General features: G+C 36.5%; 2 protein-coding genes and 1 pseudogene across 4 annotated transcripts in view; 1 reads left to right on the top strand and 2 right to left on the bottom strand.

Annotated features, from left to right (window-relative positions):
- GALK2 (galactokinase 2) overlaps positions 1-10046 on the bottom strand; it is a 224419-nt gene extending 214373 nt beyond the window's left edge. The window contains exon 1 of the mRNA XM_010356622.2: positions 9809-10046. Within this exon, the coding sequence (XP_010354924.1) occupies positions 9809-9828 (20 nt within the window). The 5' untranslated portion in view covers positions 9829-10046. The remainder of the gene's footprint in view (positions 1-9808) is intronic.
- On the bottom strand, positions 8942-9495 carry LOC104656915 (annotated as a pseudogene).
- A 123-nt stretch (positions 10047-10169) lies between the features above and the next one.
- The window catches only part of COPS2 (COP9 signalosome subunit 2), a 49281-nt gene continuing 37123 nt past the window's right edge, over positions 10170-22327 (top strand). For 2 of the 3 annotated variants that reach the window (XM_030931647.1, XM_030931645.1), the window contains exons 1-2: positions 10170-10300; positions 21863-21976. In XM_030931647.1, the coding sequence (XP_030787507.1) occupies positions 10247-10300; positions 21863-21976 (168 nt within the window). In that variant the 5' untranslated portion in view covers positions 10170-10246. The remainder of the gene's footprint in view (positions 10301-21862; positions 21977-22327) is intronic. The other variant, XM_030931646.1, reaches the window with a different exon arrangement.

Raw genomic sequence — 22327 nt, 5'->3', positions numbered from 1 at the left:
AATCTACAATGCAGGTCAAACATGTCATTTTAAATTTTCTAGAAGCCACTTTCAAAACAGTAAAAAGAAATGTTGAATTTAATATTTTATCTAATATACCAAAATATCATTTTAAATATAATATTTTAAATTATTCAGAAATTTTACTTTTTTATAATAAGTCTCCAAATTCCAGCATATCTCAATTACAGCATATCTGAATTCTGATGAGAAACAAGTGGCTGCTATATTAGACAGCACAGAGCTAGATTATAAGCTCCCTCAAGGCAAAAACTGTTTTACTCTGATTTTACAGACTCAGGCTCAGTGTTGAGCAGGCACTCAAGGAATGTTTAATGAAAGAATCAATTAATGAAACTGGATTTGTGTGGTTCAGCTACTTTGCGACCCTAGGTAAGTTTGAAATTCTTCTTCTCTAAAGGGAGATAAAAACAACTACTTCATAGGGTTATTATGAAGATTTTAAAAACCATCCCAACATTCTCTCCAGTTATTCTCTATCACCTAAATCGGGTGTGCTGTCTTTAAGGCTATCTGAAATTACATTATATATTGATTTTTATACATATTATCTGTCACCTCCACTAGAATTCATATTCTATGTTTCATCCATTATTCTATCATTAATTCATTCATTCATTCAACAAAAGTTTCCCTGTGCTACTATGTTCTAAGCACAATTCCAGGCACTGGGGACACAACAATAAACATAAACAAAAAGCTCCTGCTTTATGGCAAATTAAAATTAGTTAAGCAAATAAATGAATATGTTACAAAAATTGATGCAAACTCTGCATCTAGTATGTATTCCATGATTAAAATGAAATTGAATAAAAAAAAATTTAGATTCTGAAATTAGAAGTTTACATTTCAAGCTTACAGTGTACATTAGCCTGACCAAGTTGCCCCAATTTAAAACTATATTTTGTCTTTTCCTTTTTATTTCTTTTTTTTTTTTTTTTTTTTTTTTTTTTTTGAGATGGAGTTTTGCTCTTGTCACTCAGGCTGAGTGCAATGGTACAATCTCGGCTCACTGCAACCTCTGCCTGCCGGGTTCAAGCGATTCTCCTGCCTCAGCCTCTGGAGCATCTGGGATTACAGGCATGCACCACCACGCCCGGCTAATTTTTGTATGATTAGTAGAGATGGGGTTATAACACGTTGGCCAGGCTGATCTCGAACTCCTGATCTCAGGTGATCCACCTGCCTCGGCCTCCCAAAGTGCTGGGATTACAGGCGTGAGCCACCACACCCAGCCTTCTTTTTTATTTCTTAACCCAGAAACTAAATATAGTACCAAGAATCTTCAAATTAGACAATTCTTTCCTCACCTTATCATAACCATCCAATGTTGCCCACCTCAATGCGGAGCTGATTATGATTATTAACTTAAGCAATTTTTTCTTTTTTTTTTTTTTTTTGGAATACGTTTGCTAAGGCTCTCCAGTGACTGACATAACTGCATCTATTGGTTGTCAATTGGCTTCAGCTCAAAATAATACTTAGACCAAAGTAGCATACTTTGGGGTGGCATATTCTGAACCCCTTCAATGCTTAATCATACTCTATCAGCATATTCCTCCTATGTTAACTATAGAGATGAAAGATATAATTGCAGTCTGGAGCATTCTGAAGGCTTAGTGTAAGTAGTTGTTGGTTCCCTTAATCCTGCCTCTATCTCTATAAATAGTCCCTTCATTAAACACTTTTCTGTTAACTTCCCTGAGTATGCCATGAGTTTTCTTTCCAGACCTTTATTAATACAAAAGGAGTCCTCTTTTTCTGCTCTTCTAACACAGTGTTCAGTTTCCCCAAATTAATACAGCAAAAAAAATTTAAAAGATAATTGGTCTGAAAGGATGCCAAATCATAAACCCGTTTGGTATGACTCAGCCAAGGCCAGTGAAGAGTCATGAATGCTAAAGTGCACTTAAACACATCACATTTTCACTGAGAATCTTCTATAAGCAAGGCATATGCTGCGTTTCAGAGGATTCAGAAGTAAGAAAGATAGTTGTGTCCTCAAGGAGTTTTCTGTTTAATAATGAATGAATGGAAATAATTGTAATACAAGATAGCATACAATTATGAAAAATATATTTTTAAAGGATCAAATTATGCTGGCAATTAAACTGTCATTGGATTTTTGACAAAGATGCCAAGACAACTCAATAGAAAAAACATATCTTTTCAACAAATGATGCTGGAACAATTTGATATCCATATGCAAAATAATGAACCTCCACATTCATTCACACTATATATGAAAATTAAATTTGAAATGGATCATAGACCTAAATGTAAGAGGTAAAACTATATAAAGCTTCCAGAAAAAAAAGTAAGTGAAAATCTCAGTGCCCTTGAGTATGACAAAGATAAATACAACACAAAAAGCATAAAAAACTCTTACAACTCAACAGTTGTAAGATAAACAACCCAATTTTAAAAATAGGCAAAATATATTTAAAAAAGATTTCACCAAAGAAGATATGTGGATGACAAATAAGCACACAAAAAATGTTCAACATTAGTCATTAAGTAAATGCAAATTAAAACTACAATAGTATACTGCTACATTCCTGCTAGAGTAGCTAAAGTTAAAAAGATTGACCACACTAAATGTTGGCAGGGATGTGGTAGAGCAACCAGAACTCTTATGCACTGCTGTTGGATATGCAAAATGGTAAAATCACTTAGGAAAACAGTTTGAGCGTTTCTTAAAAAGTTAAAATATATACCTACCATATGACCCAATCATTTCACTACAAGATATTTACCTGTATTCACATCTATTTCTGCATAACAATATTACTACAAATGTAGTAGTATAAATAAATATACATTTATTGTCTCACAATTTTCTGTCCTCTGTTTTAGGGTCTCACAAAGGCTTATCTGAGGCTCAACTGGGGAAGGATTCACTTTCAAGAGCACATGGCTGTTAGCAGCATTCAGTTGCTTGTGGGTTGTCAAACTAAAACCACTTTTTTTTTTTTTCTGGCTGGCTACTAGCCAGATGCCACCATCAGCTCCCTGTTGTGTCGTCCTTCCCAACATGGGCACTTGCCTTCCTCAAAGCCAGCAAAGGAGATCATCTTTCCTATCAGGATTGACTTAACAATCTTGTATAATGTAACCATGTACATATAATCATGTTTATCACCTTTGCTGTATCTTACTTAAAAGCAAGTCACAGATCCCACTCACACCCAAAAGGCAAATAATTATTCAAGGAAATAGAATGGGTTAGCCACCATAGAGTCTGTCTACCATAAATTACCCAAGAGAAACAAAACATATGTCCACACAAAAACTTGTACACAAATGTTCTTAGCAGGTTCATTTATACTAGCCACAAACTGAAAAAAACATATCAATAGATAAGTGGGTAAGATGAATTGTAATATATCCATGTAATGAATATTCAGCAATAAAAAGAAACAACCAACTGATACATGCAACAACCTGGACAAATCTCAAATCTCAACATAATTATACTATGTGTGAAAGAAATCAGGAAAATGAGAGTACATATTGCATGATTCCATTTATATAAAATTCATGAAAATGTAAACTAATCTATAGTGACAAAAAGTAGATCAGCAGTTACCTGGGAAAAGTTAAGGGGGAGGAGAGAAATTTCTGCAAGGAATCTATGAGGAAACTTTTGCAGTGATAATATGTTCATTATCTTGTGTCATGATAGTTTCACAGGTGTATACATATGTCAAAGTTCATTAAATTCTATACTGTAAGGCTGGGAGTGGTGGCTCATGCCTGTAGTCCCAGCACTTTGGGAGGCCAAGGTGGGTGGATCACCTGAGGTCAGGAATTCAAGACCAGCCTGGCCAACATGGCTAAACCTCGTCACTACTAAAAACACAAAAACTACCTGGGCATGGTGGTGGGCGCCTGTAATCCCAGCCACTAGGGAGGCTGAGGCAGGAGAATCGCTTGAACCCAGGAGGCAGAGGTTGTAGTAAGCCGAGCTCGTGCCACTGCACTCTAGCCTGGGCAACAGAGCAAGACTCCATCTCAAAAAATAAAATAAAATAAATAAGTAAGTTGTATATGTTAAGTATGTGTAGCTTAATTTGCCTTATTGAGGTAAATCAAGCTACTGAATAATACCTCAATAATGCCAGTTTATGAAAATATGTTTTAAAAACATAGGATCCACTTTCAACAAGGGCACCATGTCACACAAATGCACTCTGTTGAAATTACAATTTTCTATTATTCACCATTGAATAAAATTAATGTCAAGAAAAAAATAAAAGAGACTATCTTAACTGTATAAAGTATTCAGGATAGGCTATGTGAATGAGGTCACATTTACATGGATTTTTAAGGACAGAAAAAGATTTTGATGTGTGATACAAAAAGATTAATCTATTAACATGTTTATTTATCCAACAAGCACTTATTAGCACCTGTGTACTCAAGCAGCATGTTCTGCACAATGAAGACCTTTTCAACTGCTGTTACTAAATTTCCAGACTGGACTTAAAAAATTTGGTCATGGCCAAGGAAATTCTATTCAAAATTTAGCTGCCATTCACCCAGTCTTCCTACTTACCACCTTATTTGCATACTTATTTTCCCATTGTAGGAATAAGGCATTACATTTAAAAGCAGCAAATTATGTAATATATTTACATGTAAATCAATATGCAGTTACATGTATGTGATCAGTATTCATTTGTTAAGCATATTATCCATTTTGCAACTGCTATCTTGTGTACAAAGTAAAACTATGAAACTTTGATTACTCTGAGCAAATAAACCTCTTAACTACCTCGGGATCCTATTTTCTCTTTTGAACAATTACAAGTAGAATAACCATGTGATTTATTGTCCAACTTCTGAAAGTGATGGGTGCTCTTAACTATTTTTTTTTCTGAGATGGAGTCTTGCTCTGTCACCAGGCTGGAGTGCAATGTCACAATCTCAGCTCACTGCAACCTCCGCCTCCCTGGTTCAAGCGATTCTCCTGCCTCAGCCTCAGGTAGCTAGGACTACAGGCGCGCGCCACCAAGCCCACCTAATTTTTGTATTTTTAGTAGAGACGTTTCATCATGTTGGCCAGGCTGGTCTCAATCTCTTGACCTCGTGATCCACCCACCTCAGCCTCCCAAAGTGCTAGGATTGCAGGTGTGAGCCACCACACCCGGCCTGGGTGTTATTACTATTATGATGGGTCAACAGTACTAAACCAGATCTGTCCCAGGAAAACAGGATGTACAGTCTCCCCAAGTTTAGGGAGTTTTATTTTGTTGTAAAGTTACAAGTATAGGTTTCTGAGCTCCACTCAGAACTACTGAATCAGAATCTCTACTGTGGGATTTGGGAAGCCTTAGACTGTAAAGTGATATCATTAAAGGCTCTTCCAATTCTAGGTTCTACACTTAATATGGTAATTTTGAATATAAACTGGATTTTGAATGATAGGGAATTATTATTAATCTTTTTTTTTTTCTTTTTTGAGAAAAACTCACTCTGTCGCCCAGGCTGGAGTGTAGTGGCACAATCTTGGCTCACTGCAACTTCCGCCTCCCAGGTGCAAGCGATTCTCCTGCCTAAGGCTCCTGAGTATCTGGGATTACAGGCATGCGCCACCATGCCTGGATAATTTTTGTATTTTTAGTAGAGACGGGATTTCTCCATGTTGGCCAGGCTGGTCTCAAACTCCTAACCTCAGGTGATCTACCTGCCTCAGCCTCCCAAAGTGCTGGGATTATAGGCACAAGCCACCATGCCTGGCAAATATTATTAATCTTATATGTAACAATGATGTGATTATATAGGAGAATGTTCTTATTTTTAGGAAATACACATAGCTGCATTTAGGGGTGATGTGTCATGATATCTGAATCCTCCTTTCAACTGATACAGGGAACACACACATACATACAATCATGGCTGATAGTGGGTATATACACGTCCACTGTACTATTATTATTACAATTTTACGTATGCTTGAAATTTATCATAATAAAACATTGAGAAGAAAAGATTGTTAGGGAAAAATATTTGTATTTATAGGTGAGAACACATTATTGTTGCAAATACAACTTAAAAGAACTATGATCAAAAAGATCTCAATTCAAGTAATTACTAAAAAAGAATCAAGCCTGTAATTTCTCTTCTTGGAACTTGGAATTCTTTCTTTCGGTTTGTTTGTTTATTTTATTTATTTATTTATTTATTTATTTATTTATTTATTTATTTATTTTTGAGACAGAGTCTTGCTCCGTTGCCCAGGCTGGAGTGCAATGGTGCAATCTCGGCTCACTGCAACCTCCACCTCCCTGGTTCAAGAGATTCTCCTGCCTCAGCCTCCTGAGTAGCTGGGATTACAGGTGCCCGCCACCATGCCTGGCTAATTTTATTTGTATTTTTCATAGAGACAGGGTTTTACCACGTTGGCCAGGTTGGTCTCGAACTCCTGACCTCAGGTGGTCCATCCACCTCGGCCTCCCAAAGTGCCGGGATTACAGGTGTGAGCCACTGCGCCAGCCAGAATTATTTTTTAAAGAATAAAATTTCAAAGATATTCACTGCAGAATTGCTTAAAATAGTGTTATTTCTGCAATACTCTGAATGTATAATAATGGCATGAATTATGGTGCACTGGTACATTCAACGAGGGATTATTACACAGCCACTAAAATAATTAGTATTAGGCATATATTTTAAGACTGGGCAATGTGGTTCACACCTGTAATACCAGTACTTTGGAAGGTTGAGGTGGGAGGATTGCAAGACCAGCCTGGGCAATATAGTGAGACCCCTGTCTCTACAAAAAAAAATTTTAAATTTGTCAGGAATGGTGGCATGTACCTGAAGTCCCAGCCACTGAGGAGGCTAAGATGGGAAGATCACTTAAACCAAGGAGTTCAAGGCTGCAGTAAGCTATGATGGTGCCACCGCACTCCAGTCTGGGTGACAGAGCAAGATCTTGTCTCTAAATATAAACAACCAACCAAACATCGACCTATGCTGCTATATAGATGCAAAAAGAATCCAAATCTATATCTATGCTTAACTACATAACATTTGTGGATTCATGTGGACAGAACTGGAAGTTTACATGGAAATGCTACCTATTTGAAAAGCGGTTTTTCCCCTTTATTTCATTTTTTCTTTATTTTGAATTCTGCCAATGATTTTGTGTAATAGTAATGTATTTTTTTAATGGTATGGGAAGAAATCCTTTATCATGTGACACCATATAACAGCTGCCTAACCACACAATGTAGAAATGAATAAAGATGGCTCAGAAATAGAGTGTACTAGTATTAGTGACTCAACTAGTGACCATTATGACAAATGGAATAAAGTTTTGACTGATTTACAGGAGTTTTAAAATGCATTTTATATTGAGTAGTTATTTGTTTTTTTAAAACAATTATTGTATTGAACTAAAAATAAACTAGGTAGTTTGTTCACATAACAAATCTATATTCAAAGACATGCTTACAAATTTTCCACTTAGTCCATTTTTCTGTTATCAGCATTACTACAAATGCCTCATTCTGTCATCATGTTGAATTCTTTAGCATCTTCTATATCATTTCCAGGGGCATCTCTGGGAAGTAGTGGTGCCTATCTTCCCTCAGAAGCAAACTGATAACCCCAATGTACCCATAATTCACACTTACTCCCTTCTCTGAGGTGTGCTGCTTTTTGGCACATCAGAAAGAACACACTACTAGGATTTGAAAAACTAAGTTCTGGGCCTGGTTAGGTCATAAACTACAGAAACCTTAGGTCATATATCTTCCCCAGGCGTTTGTTTCTCCACTACAAAAAAAAATCATATTTCCTTGGTCTTTTGTAGTCCTTTACTATTTCATTTATCTTCATGATAACTCTTAAATTTAAGTAAGGCAGCATTATGCTCATTTTATAGAAGAAATTCAATCTCAAAAAGGATATAGTCGCCCAAAGATCCCACAAGTAGTAATGTATCAGGCAGAGCTAAACTCACACACTCTTACTCAAGATCCTAGTACTGGTACATGCCGTACTAGTAAGTTTGCTAAAATGGATGAAGCAGCAATTTCTCAGGTCCCTTCCAATGATCCTGTTCTCTGCTTCTACTTGCTATTTTTTCTCTCTTCTCTCAACCAGTATTAACATCCGAAACTATGTATAAAATCCCCAAATTTCATTTACCATGGTTTTTTTATTTAATTATTCTTTAAATTTTTCTAGTTTCATGTTAAATCCAGAGAAATTACTTTTTCAAAAGTTTCCACTATTGCCTCCCTCTCTGAAGGCCATGGGACTTACCTATTTGTCAAAGCAGAAATTCCCAACATTTTGTAAACACCACTAATTACTTTTTATAACTGCAAAGGCAATTATTCCATACTTAAAACCAATTCAAAATAAAATAAATCCTCAATACTTCTTATTCCCTGGGGTAGTAATTTTAGTTAGATTCTATTGATTCGTTATTTTCTCCTCTGTGCCTTTATTTGGGAAATACTATTAGTCTACCTTACTATTGAGTCTCTTTCCCTAACAAGAAAATGTCAGTCTTAAGAGTCAGGAAAGCTTTTACTTTCACTATCACATATGAAGAATGAACTAAACACCTAACTTGGAAAGGAAAACTTAAATGAGAGATTCAGGACACTTCCCAAGGGGTCTTATGACCAATTTAAAAGTTGGTACGATGTGTCTAAAATAACAAATTAACTCTTTTACTTAAAATAAAGGTACAGATGTGTTGATAGTCATGGTAACATGTACATATGAAACATGCCTAAACCAAATTAAAAGAAAACAAAATACAGTCCATGGCAATCTTGAAAATTCAGGGAGCTCAATAAATATTAAGAGTATGCTCTCACAATGAGAGCATTAAATACTTGGTAATTAACGTAATTTAATATGCAAAAATGAGAAAATATACAGGATGAGGGATGAGGAGTACACATAGGAAATTTTTGTAATTTTCTTCATTTTGATTGTATTGCTTTCTGGTCTTCAGGAGGGAAGATTTTGACTTCAAAAATAACAAAATATTTAAGAAGGGAATTCACTTCTTTCTGTTCTAAATGATATTCTTGCACTCTTTTCTCAGCAGTTCATGTTTCTGGATAGAGTTTATGATTACTGAAAAGTGTCAATGTTTCTACAATGGAAATTTTGCCTTTGGGAATACTCTTAATATTTATCATATCAAAGTGATGGCCTTTTGGCAATCTGAATTCCTTTGGCTCCTGACGTGTTTCAGTAGTTTTCACCTGCACGGAAGACAGAGGATCTTTGGAATCAACATAAACATATTTTAGAAATGACAGCAGCTTGTCATCTTTACGAGCAATCTCTCCCTTAATTTCTGGATAGAAACTAATCCGCTCTGACAGGAGGCTGTAGGTATAGGGGTGCCTGGGAGCCGGAGAGGGCTTCTTGTTGCCGATTTCCCGTTCCGCTCGGTTCTCTTGAAATTCCTATCCCGCGAGTCACCGCAGCTCCCATCTCCTCATAACATGGTGCCCTCGGTTTCACAGTAACGTATTTTTTTTAAAAAACCAGTCTTTGTTACCTTAATTTGGTCCCAAGGGTTGTAAAGGTAAGTTTATAATTCGTTGAACAACTAAGTAAGATTTAAGGCAACTCAACTGATAGCTGCATACCTAATTTGGGATATCCATAGAATTGTTTTGTCAACTACAAATATAACAAGCATTAAGTGTAAACTGTGTTGCTGAAAAGTACTCCAAATATCTTAGGAACACCCACCGCAATGTGTGGGCTAAATGCACACATACAATGATAGCAGAAATAATACCTGTCATATAGAACGGGCATGCCAGCCTTTTCTCCGCGAAAGGCTTCTGGTCCTAAGCTGTCCCTTACTTTCACCGGAATGACATGCTTCCGGAGTCCCAAGCAAGGGAGGAGACTGCTCCCTTACCCAGGAGGCTGGAAACTGCTCGCTACGAGAGCAGTTTCTGACGCCCTTTGGCTGAGACCCGCAGCACCTGACGATGTCCCAGTTGCTAGGTTTAGTTGCTAAGGCACCAACCGCTTCGGAGGAAAAGGGGGGCGGTGCAGTCTCTTTTGGAGACGTAGCGAATCATCTAGAGGTCGAGATAATTGGTTCCGGCAGGAAACAGCTCCTCTAAGAGGGACGGGAAGGCGGAAAGAAGCTGAGACTGACGCCTCTGAGCCGCGGAGGATTGTGGGAGGAGGTTGTCTCCAATTTCTCCTCCCCCTCCCGGCCAAGATGTCTGACATGGAGGATGATTTCATGTGCGATGATGAGGAGGACTACGACCTGGTGAGGCGCAGGGAATGGAATTCTGGGGGTGGAGATGTGTCTAGTTTTCGGGGTCCGGTCTGGACCGGCCGTGGCCTCTGCCCGTAGAGCATGTGCCGTTTCCAGCCTGTCTCAGTGCAGTGACAGGACTGGTTTACCTCCTCCCCGTTCCCGCACCGGGCCCGGGCCCTGCTTCTCCAGCATGGGGGAAGGGAGGTCAAAGCAGGCAGCGAAGGGGGTCCCGGGCCTTGCGCTCCGAGTCTGAGCGCCTCTTCGGTTTACACGGATGCCCCTGGCCCCAGGCGTTCGGTTCTCTGTGCCTCATGCCTCCCAACGGCGCGAGCCGCCCCGGTGACCATGCTGCGGTGTAGGCCCTGGCTTTGCCCTTTCGGGCCCAGCGTTCGGGCCCCCACTTCTTCACACTTGAACTGAGCGTTCACATGTGCGAAATGCTAGGAGAAGTCTGAAAACTGGGGGGTCCTTACTGCTCCCAGGCCTGACCGCGAAACGCAACTTGTGAGTCGCCTGGAGACGTAGCTTAAATAGTCTTGTCCAGGGCCAGTTTTGGTCCGAGGTAAGTGTGTAGTAGAGGGTTCAGAGCAAGGATAACTGAAAAAAAGGTAGTTGAACTACTTTTTCAGTTCTTTATAAAGAAAAGCTGGCGAGGAGGTTTTGCATGTTGTGTTTTTGGGGGACGGGTGTAAGGTAATTGAACCCATAGCTTTTCCCTTAGAAATTTTCCAGTATACAAACTTTAAAACAGCAACAGCATAGAAATAAACGAATTTATCTGACTGAATGGAGATTTTTAAAGATTCAGAGCTTCATTTATTAATGGATTTACAAGTTTGAATAACGTTTGCTATTCAAAAACATCGTGTGGAAACTCTGAAAATTATCTTGACCCAGAATTAACGTCAACTTTGCTTTGTTTCTTTATTTTGGGGGTATTTCATATGGTTCTTTTATGGTGATGCTGCATTATCATAAAGTTACAAAATAGATGTTTTGGGACGTCTGATTCATTTTAAGTGCCAGAGATTGTCAAAATATTAATACATTGTTTTGAATTAGTCTATAACTTCGTGTGTATTTTCAGTTTTTTGCATTTTAAAATAAGGCACACTTTGCAAAAGGGAGAACGGAAATTCTCGCTATTATCTGAAAGTCATAGTAGAGATTTTTATAATTTTTAAAGTTAAATGTGGTTTCGCTAATAGTTATGGTTTCTACCTTACATTTTAGTTTGTGCAAGCCAGTTGTAGGCAGTGACTTCTGTTCATTAATATGTATCTGTCCATTTCTAGTTACTACCTGTTTATTCATGTTACAGGTGTTTTGTTATTGTTATCAAAATGTTTCTTTTAAATGTGCTTGTATTTTTTTAATTGATTCATAGTATTTTGTACATAGTTATGGGGGGTTTTGTTACATGCACAGGATATGTAATGATCAAGTCGGTATTTAGGATATCCATCACCTTGTGTTTTTATCATTTCTGTGTCTGGGGAATATTTAAAGTCATCTCTTCTAGATATTTTGAAATATGAAATACGTTTTAACCATAGTCACCCTCCCCCGCTATCAAACATTAGAACTTATTCCTTCTATCTAACTGTTGGTTTGTACACATTAACCAACTTCTCTTACTTCCCCACTCCTCTTTCCCCCCACACCCTTCCTATCATTCTACTCTCTACCACCATGAAATCAACTTCTTTTGCTTCCACATCTGAGTGAGAACATGTGATAATTGTCTTTCTGCGCCTGGCTTATTTCACTTAACCTAAATCTCCAGATCCACGTTCCTGCAAATTGACAGAATTTCATTCTTTTTTATAGCCAAATAATATTCCTTTATGTATATATACCGCATTTTCTTCATCCATTTATCCATTACTACTTAGATTGATTCCCTGTCTTTGCTGTTATGAGTAATGCTGCAATGAACATGGAATCCCTTTAATAGACCTATTTTCTTTCCTTTGGATAAACCCAGGGGTGGATTGCGGGATCTTATGGTAGTTCTACTTCTAGTTCTTGAGAAATCTCCATAATGGCTATACTAATTTACATCTCCATCAACAGTGTAGAAGAGTTCTGTTTTCTCCACTTTCTTGCCAGCATTCTATTATTTTTGGTCTTTCTGATGAATAACCATTCTAATTGTGGTTTTGATTTGCATTTCTTTGATAGTAGTGATATTGAGCTTTTTTTTTTTATGTATATGTCGGCCATTTGTGTGTCTTCTTTATTTATTTACACATGTGTATATTTTTAGAGATGGGATTTTGCTGTGTTACCCAGGCTGGGCCCAAACTCCTGGGCCCAACCAATCATCCCGCCTCAGCCTCTTAAGTAGCTGAGACTACTGGCACTTGCCACCGTGCCCAGCTGTATGTCATCTCTTGAGAAATTGCATTTGTATTATTAGTTTGTGTTTGTAGATGTTTCTGCTTATCTCCTTCCTAAACAATAGTCCGTCGGATACATAACTTATTAGCGCTGTGATTAAATTGATCATCTTTGAGAATGTAATGTAATAGCAGTGAGAATCTTTTTGTCTTGTGAAGTACTTGATTAACTTTTGCAAGATTTTTTATTAAACATAGAATGTTTTAACTTGGCCATGTTTTCCCAGCCTTTTAGGGCCTACACTACATGAGCAGTATAATGAAGTTGAATATATAATTGCTTTAACTTTTTTTTTTTGAAACGGAGTCTCACTGTGTTGCCCAGGCTAAAGAACAGTGGCACAATCTCAGCTCACTGCAACCTCTGCCTCCCAGGTTCGAGCAATTTTGCCTCAGCCTCCTTAGTAGCTGAGATTACAGGCGCCTGCCACCATACCTGGCTAATTTTTTGTGTTTTTTTTTAGAGGCGGGGTTTTACCGTGTTGGTCAGGCTGGTCTCGAATTCCTGACCTCAAGTGATCTGCCCCCCCCCCCTCGGCCTTCCAAAGTGCTGGGATTACAGGTGTTAGTCACCACAACCAGCTGTGTCTTAACTTTTTTATTTCTTAAAGTAAGATTTTGCACTACTACATAATGAAATGAAATGTTGGAGTTTTCTGTTGGATTTTTTGTTTTTCTTCCCCTAGCATTCTATTAAATAACTCTTCCCGTCTGTCTCTCATCAGGTGTCTAGTTGTAAAATTATTTATGATTAATTTACTAACAGTTAAAACTTTTGGTGGCATAAAATTTATTTAGTAATTTGTTTTTCATTTCCTTAACTCATATATTTTTTAAAAAAAAAGATTAATGAAGGAGGTTACCATTTCATGCTTACCTTTTGCCAAAAGAGTTTTTCTTTTTTTAAAATACTTATTTTGTCTGGGATTTTTTTTTTCTGTTTATTAGTATTTTAAAAAATCTGCAGAATTGACTTGCTTTCTCAAGATTTATTTTTATAAAAAATTATTTTTTTTGGAAAATTGATTATCACCTCGTTTTAGTTAAAGTGTTAACTGAGAGCCATGAGTATTGCTGACCACAGTGATACTCAGCATATCTTTATTGGTCGTCCATTGATACATTTTAACACCCTAAATCACTTTGTTCTTCCCCAATCTGGTAGAAATAGGTAGTTAGGATACCACCTGAAAAATTAACTCTGTTTCTAAAACTGTACTGTTTTTACCCAAGGAAGTAAATAATGATTTCTGCCCAAGAAGGATCTAAAATAAAACAAATTTTTTTTTTTTTTTTTAAGAAAGAAGAAATGAATGTGAAAGAAATGAATGTAAAAGAAATTCAACATACATGTATGGTCATGTATGTTCTAAGATCTGTTTGATTTTTAGAGGCAGAAGCAGGCATTTCTAAACATAGTAATCTGTGGTAGGCGATGGTGCTAATAAATTACATTTAATGCAATGCTAATTTTACAGGTTTATAGATTATTTGCTGATCCATGATACTAAATAATAACCATAGTGCCATTCATTAAGTAGGTAAGGCCATTGATAAGCTAACTGTTTTAATTCCACAGTCCAATCATTCTACCATGAAACTTCTAATAATCTTTTTAGAAAGGATTTAAGACAAATTGACTTTATACCAAAAATTATTCTTCAGTAAGTCCTGTTATGTGTAGGGCATTATATATTTGAATATATATAAATTTTTTTTTGAGGTGGAGTTGTGCTCTGTCGCCCAGGCTGGAGTGCAGTGGTGTGATCTCGGCTCACTGCAACCTCTGCCTCCCGGGTTCAAGCGATTCTCTTGCCTCAGCCTCCTGAATAGCTGGAACCACAGGTGCCCGCCACCATGCCCAGCTAATTTTTATATTTTAGTAGAGACAGGGTTTCACCATGTTGGCCAGTCTGGTCTCGAACTCCTGACCTCAGGTGATCGACATTCCTTGCCCTCCCAAAGTGCTGAGATTACAGGCGTGAGCCACCATGCCCGGCCTGTATTTGGATATAATTATTTAAATGTATTACAAGGAAAACGTTGTCTAAAAGTTAGAATAATTCCACTTGGTTAAATATATGACCAACTGTGAGCCTCATTATATTCCCCTAGTCAAGCTCATAGTTGGGATTAGGGAATAAATGTTTCCTAGTATTGTTTTTCTTGTCTTAATATATAGCAGTTTTATTTATTTTTTTAACTTTTAGGTTCAAGGGTACATGTGCTGGTTAGTTATATAGGTAAGCTCTTATTACAAGAGTTTATTATGCAGATTATTTCATCACCCAGGTACTAAGCCAAGTACCCAATAGTTATGTTTTCTGCTCCTCTCCCTCCTCCCACCCTTCACCCTCAAGTAGGCCCTGATGTCTGTTCCCTTCTTTGTGTTAATGAATTCTCATCATTTAGTTCCCACTTGTAACAGAGAACATGCAGTATTTGGTTTTCTGTTCCTGCATTAGTTTGCTAGGAGTAATGGCCTCCAGCTCCACCCATGTTCCCGTTATTTTTTATGGTATAGCAGTTTTAATGCTCTGCATTTTTACTTCTTTTTCTTTTTTGTGTGTGTGTAGTGGGGAGGAAAATGAATCTTAGCTACAGGATCTCTTACAGACTCTCGTGTTTGTCACCCTTTCAATAAGATCAGTAGAAAGATGATGGTCAATTGCCAGTGCTATGTACATAGTGAACATGTATCCAGTATAAATGTTAAGTTCCAGAAATGTCAAAGACAGTATAATCCATATTATCCCAATTTTGTTAGGTGGGAAAAATATAGAAAAATGTCTGGAAATAAATTATCAATGGTTTTAATTTTTTTTTTTTTTTTTTTGGAGACAGAGTCTTACTCTGTTGCCCAGGCTGGATGGAGTGCAGTAGTGCAATTCTCTGCCTCAGCCTCCCAAATGGCTGGGATTACAGGCACAAGCCAGTACGCCTGGCTAATTTTTGTATTTTTAGTAGAGACATGTTTCACCTTTCTGGCCAGGTTGGTCTCGAACTCCCGACCTCAGATGATTCACCCACCTCAGCCTCCCAAAGTGTTGGGATTACAGGTGTGAGGCATCGCGCCCATCCAGTTTTAATTTTTTTAAATTTGTTTTTGTCTGGCAGACTTTTCACAGGGAACCTATATTGCTTTTATTGCTGGGGGTGGGCAGGTTGCAGGGTGTAAATGATGAGCAAAAATGTTACTTTAGAGGCCAGAGAGTGACTCTGTCACTCTTTTTAAAATAGATAATACGTGCACATGGTTCAAAACCAGAAAATGTAAAAATATGTGCATCAAAGTTTTTTCCTCCATTCTGTTCTTCATCTGGTTCCCATTCTCAGTAGATAACCAAATATAGATTCTTATTCATCCTCTCTTTTTTTATTTTTTTAACGTTGATATAGCATATTATAAATCTTGCTCTGTGCTTTTTAATTTATCTGAGAGATTATTCTGTATTAAGTATGCAAGGAGCTGACTTTTTTTTATGGCTGCATTGATTGTATGGATGTACCATCCTTTATTTAAACAGTTCTGTATTGATAAGAATTTGGCCTGTTTTCAATATTTTGAAAAAACAATGTGCAGCTTATTTTTAAAAAATAAGCTAGCCAGATTTTTTCATTTTTGTAGATGTAGTTGAAAATTAAGAATCAGGTTTGATAAATAAGTTGAGCCATTAAATTGTATGCTGCTGTTTCAGGATACAAACACACGACTCTGGTGAAGTTGGTTTTCTTGAGGATTTCAGAAGCATTACTTGTTGTAATACATGTCAGTATCATTGGAATAATTTTACTGCACCTTAAAGCTACTACTTCAAAGAAAAATATTGATTTGGAACTTAAATTGGCAACTTTTCAAAAAGGCCTGTTGTATTACCTCGTTAGTGTACCTTGTATAATGAAATTGGAGAGGTTCCAACAAGGATAGCTAAAACAATGGGAGACAACTTTTACATGCTAAGAATAAAATAAAGTTATATACATTTAAGTAATAAACGATTATTTAATAAGCATACATAAATTTAATAAAAAATGACAACTTAAATCTGTAAACTACAACTATCCAACAAAGTGAATTTGTACTTGTACATTATATCCCGAAATGAACATATGGACCTTAGTGGGAATTAGAAACTTCCTACAGGGTTCAACCCCCAAATTTGACACAAGAGGAACTAAAGCATAGAGAATGAGTGATTACCTAAATTTACAGGACAAATTTGTGGGAGAGTCAGAACTAGAGCCCAGGTTTTATAGTAGCTCTTTTAGGATGCTAAAACACAAATGTGACTTTATGGTAGCTCTACCTGGGAAATATAATTTGAACACTGAAAATTTAGAACAACTTTTTTTTTCTTTTTTTTGTTTGAAACAGTTTCGCTCTTGTTGCCCACGCTGGAGTGCAGTGTCACTATCTTGGCTCACCACAACCTCTGCCTCCCGATTCTCCTGCCTCAGCCTCCTGAGTAGCTGAGATTACAGGCATGCGCCCCCATGCCCGGCTAATTTTTTTTGTATTTTTAGTAGAGACAGGGTTTCTCCATGTTGGTCAGGCTGGTCTTGAACCCCGGACCTCAGGTGATCCACCCCCGCTTAGCCTCCCAAAGTGCTGGGATTACAGGTGTTAGCCATCGTGCCCAGCAGACAGTTTTTTGTTTTGTTTTGTTTTTTTAATTCTAACTTCATAGTTAACAAATCAGCACCCATTAATTTGTGTGAATTTTTTTAAATAGATAACTTTATCAGTAGCTAAACCATAAATGGCTACCTAGGATTCGAATCATATCTGGTTTTTAAGGATAATGAAACACTGCCCACACCTCTTAGTGTGCCCAGCATCTTGTCAGCTGTTAGACAAGGCTCAGAAAGCATTCTTAATGGTGACTGTTGTTTTCCTAAAGTACATTTCTTAGGACTTCTATTGGCAATAGATACAAGAGTAAGTAAATGAACTATGGAACTGATCCTGTTCAGCAGTAGCTACATACCTGATATAGTCAAAATTGACCCTGGCTGCTGTATGTTGTGTTATTTTGAAATGTTTACCCACCTTTTATTTTAATTAACCAAACACTAAGCGTTTTGTAATATCCCAGGCTCTCAGAATACACAGATGAATAAGAAAGTTCCTGCTTCTGAGAAGTTCACAATTTGGCCTATTTTAACATACAGAGCTCTATGGTAGAGAGATGCATGTCATATGGAAGCATGACTAAGAAAAAAAATTTAGTTTGCTAAGAAGAGTGATGCTAAGATGAGTTAATGAACACATTTCCCAGAAGTATTAGGGCAGGGAAGTATCTTAGGAGAAAAGCAGAAAGATTATTAGGAGGGAAAGTGGTTTAGAATTCTAGCAAAAAGAGCAGTTTATGCCAAAGCAGAGATTTAAAATTGTGTGACATGTTTGAGAAAGAGTAGATTTTGGTTGTGTGGATGGATCACAAATTGCTTGGGGGAATTATCAGGACATGAGTAGGTTGAAACTATTATTGAATTTTAGATTTTTTTTTATTTTTAATCCCTTTTCCAACTGTTCTTGTAAAACAAGTGCTTGTTTATTTTTCATGTATTAAACTCTTCATTTGTTTTTAAAGCATTCTTTATATACTAATTAAAATTTCACTTTCTCTTCTGTTAAAAAACATTTAAACTTTTACAAATTATTATCTCTTTTTCATTTGACGTAACTATTTCAGTTTAGCAATACTTACTCAGTACTTCTAGATTTCCTATTCTGAGTGATGGCATCATGTGTTACCAAGCCTTTGATAGTAATTATGGATCACTTTATTTTCCTTTATCTTGTGCCCATATGGGCACTTTTATTTTACCTCCCTAACATTGTTTTACATCTTCTGTGTTTATTCCATCATTTATTGTGTCCCCTGCCTTTTCTCCTCATTCTACTTCTTGGGATCAGGCCTTCACAGCTCCTGGACAGACTTTTAAGATTATCCAATGGACTACCTCATTGCTACCAGAGTACTCTTCCAGAAACACAAATCTGGTTATTTCCTTGTAAAATCTTTTAGAGGCTCTTTATTGGATCTAATCTCCTTGCAAGATTTCTGTTGTCCTCTTCCTCTGTTCAATACCAGTTCATCTTTCATCAACCCCTTACATAACATCCTGTGCTTCAGCCCAAACTATTCATACTATTTCAAGCTTCCTTGCATTTGCACATTAATTGCTTTATTTCAGCTGCCCTTTCTCATTGCTGGCGATTCCTATTCATACTTTTATACCTGACTCGGGTATCTTTTTCCTTCCTCTAACTCAGAAGTAGTTGATTACTCCTTTTTGAGATGCCAGTGGACTTAGTATGTGTGTCTATTATTTATTATAATACAGTTTTGTTTGCATATCTCTTCCTTAATAGACCATGAGTACCTTGAGGGGAAGAGTTGAATTGCAATTATGCAAAAACATTATACATGCCATTTCTTAATCCATATGATATGAAAAACCAAAGGAATATAGTCACAAAATGTAGAGGGCTAAATCAAATCTTGTCTCAGTCATTGTTTTGTTTTGTTTTTTTGTTTTTTGTTTTTTTGGAGTTGTAACATCTAAAGTTTAGAAATCTCTATCTGAAATCTATCAGGTCCCAGAAGTTACAGGTAACTAGTCTTATTATAAGTATTCCATGATTGAATGACAAGACACTGTGTGAGATATGACAGGAAATGTCAAGGATCCTGTTTTTAACAGTGTTATAATTGGTTCAGTAATTTCTAGAAAATTGAAGTTAATCTCTTCCCTTTCTAAAATACTGTTGTTTCTCATTTGCTAGGAAGCTCCAAAACGCTAGTCCTACTGTTGTCATGTATACCTTTCAGCTTCTACTTTCCTCTTCTCAAAACCTGACCTAATTGTTTTTTCTAATTTGTTTTGAGCCAAGAAACCAAAAATAAATGGACTCTGAATTTTTACTTTATGATCAATGTAAATCAGAAATACTTTTCATTTTACTTCCAGGTTCAAGGCTGCATTCTGAAGGTTTGGGTTGCAAAAAAAAATAATTCTCTGGTTCAGCGAGCTATTCCTCTATCTTATTCAACAGTGTTAAGTGAAGTTTTTATTTTAGTTATTGTATGATAAATCATATATGGTAAATCCATTTGTATTTGTTCCAACTTAATAAAACAATTAGAAAAGAGCTGATTTCCAAAGGCATAGAGTAGGTTTTATAGCTGTGATTCTTTACTCCAAGTCTTCCCTAAAGAATACCCTTAGGCTGAGATCTGAAATGATATGCAGTAGTTAACCAGATGAAGAGAGGTAGAGGTAGAGGTGGAAAGAGACAGGAATAACACATAAAAGTGAGAGAATTTGGCACTTGTTGAGTTAAGGCCATTGAATTAAGGCCAGGATGGCTGCAGCAAAGTGAATGAGGGAGAACTTGATAGGATATAAGGCTGGACACCGGAGTCAAGTTTTGATGATTTCGCTGTGGATTTTAAGAGGAATGGGACCCATTTTTGAGGAGAGGAATAAGATAATTTACATTTTGTGAGAATTATTTCACCTGCTTAGCCATGAGGATATTAGAACTTAAAAAGGAGAATGAGAACGCTGTTAAAGTTTGTGGAGAGATGAAAGTAGTTGGGTAGGGTAGGATGGTAGCAAGCAGGGGGTTTGGGAGTGGATAGATTTGAGGTTTATTTTGAAGGTAGAGTCAATAAGGATTTTTATGTTCCAACAAATAGTTACCTTCCATTGTTTATGTTGTTACTACATGTACTATTCTCTTTATCCTCTCTCATTTCATCTAGCGGGCAAACTTCCATTTATCTTTCAAAACCCAGTTTTGAAGCCATCACTGTCACAGCATCATTCTGTATATGGTTGGCTTGTTCATTCTTTACTAATTTCTCTTTTTTTTAGCTTGATCAGTTTCTTTGTTGTCAAGCCTAGATTACAAGGGTTAAGAAGTAAATGAGTAATTATGAAACTTACTTACTACCTAGTTTCATCAAGTGATTTTCATATGTTAAACACAACGGAATTCCAGGTCTTAAATCTGTAAGGCTGACAGACTCATGTCTTCACACGAGGAAGGAATTATCCTCCAGAGGGCGCACATTACAAAGCCACTCTTGATTACTGAAAAATTCATCTTGTGTTAATGTATTTTTGAGCTTTCGAATAACTTATACACAGCATACCTTTCTTCTCTACTATGCTTTTATGAGACTGTAACATAATTTTTCATAAATATCTCATAAAGAAATTTGTTACTTGTATTTGGATTTAGAAATAACTGTAAAACTATTCTTGTCTTTTTGTGTTTGTTTCCAGGTACTATTCTTAATTTGATATAAACTTGCCCTTTGTAATGACTTATAGCTGAGAAGGAAATAATCTTTATCTTATGACCATAAGATAATTATTTCCATTACACCAATCCATGTGTATTTTGTAATCCTCGTTATTAGACTGAATGTCCTGGAACTGTGTAAAACTCTTGTTTACACTACAAAATAGTTGTTTTATTCCAGTTTTCCCTTCTGCCTTGTTTTTTTCCACTAAGAATAGAACTCATGTAATGGAAAGTCTCATGAAATTATATAAATCCATTTTGTTTTATTTATTTTGATTTGTTATAAAGCCGATTAACGTTAGTATAAACAGCTGTTGTATAGTGCACATAAAGCAAATATTCTTATTAACATAATTATATTTAGTGCTAGATGGCTTTGCCATGTGTAGATTACCATCCTAGCTAGTTTTAAACCATGTTACAATAATGAAATTTAGACTTGGGGAATAGAAAAAAATTATAGAACCAAAGATTAATAATTAGAACACATCTGCATTAGGTTTCCCTCAGATTTCATGACCAACGAAAGCTTAACCACTACAGAATTGGGGTCATTAACCAATATTAGGTCTTTGCATTCTTCTTTTATGTTGATTCTATAGAAATTTTAACTTTCATCTGGAAGAAAGAAATGATTATATTCTGCTATACACCCTCCTCCTTTCTTCAACCCCTGGTTTTATATAACAGTTGAATATCAGTTGGCATTTTATGTATGTATTCAAGGTTGTTTTGTTTTGTAAAAATACGTGGTTTTTCTGTCTTAACAGCATTCACGTTTTACATTGCTATGTGTGGAGTTTTGTTTTTTTTTTTTCTTTTAATATTTCTTTCTTTCCAACACAGGAATACTCTGAAGATAGTAACTCCGAGCCAAATGTGGATTTGGAAAATCAGTACTATAATTCCAAAGCATTAAAAGAAGATGACCCAAAAGCAGCATTAAGCAGTTTTCAAAAGGTTTATATTCTTTTCCATTTGATTCTATGTGTTAATTTTTTTTAATGATATGCTAGAACAAATAAGTCCCAGGTGATTTTATCTCAGAAATGTGTTTTGAATACTTAATTATCCTATCAGTTAGCGTTAGGCAGCACAAGCAAATGTTTCAAAAGGGTTATCCTGATGTTTTTTGCAATCAAGCTGTCTGTGGAGCAGGGCCATTGTCCTGAAAAGCTAGGATGGTTCTGGCAGAAGAACCACCAACATGATGGTCAATAGGTATTATCACTGCAGTCTTGTTTCTTTTAGGGGTAAATCACACAGTTGTGGTTTCGTTATTATAAATAGCTTGATTTCTTGACTTACTGT

The sequence above is a fragment of the Rhinopithecus roxellana genome, chromosome 5, assembly GCF_007565055.1.
Source record: "Rhinopithecus roxellana isolate Shanxi Qingling chromosome 5, ASM756505v1, whole genome shotgun sequence".
Lineage (NCBI taxonomy): Eukaryota > Metazoa > Chordata > Mammalia > Primates > Cercopithecidae > Rhinopithecus > Rhinopithecus roxellana.
Note: the sequence above shows the minus strand (reverse complement) of the source record. Positions and strands in the feature narration are given on the sequence as shown.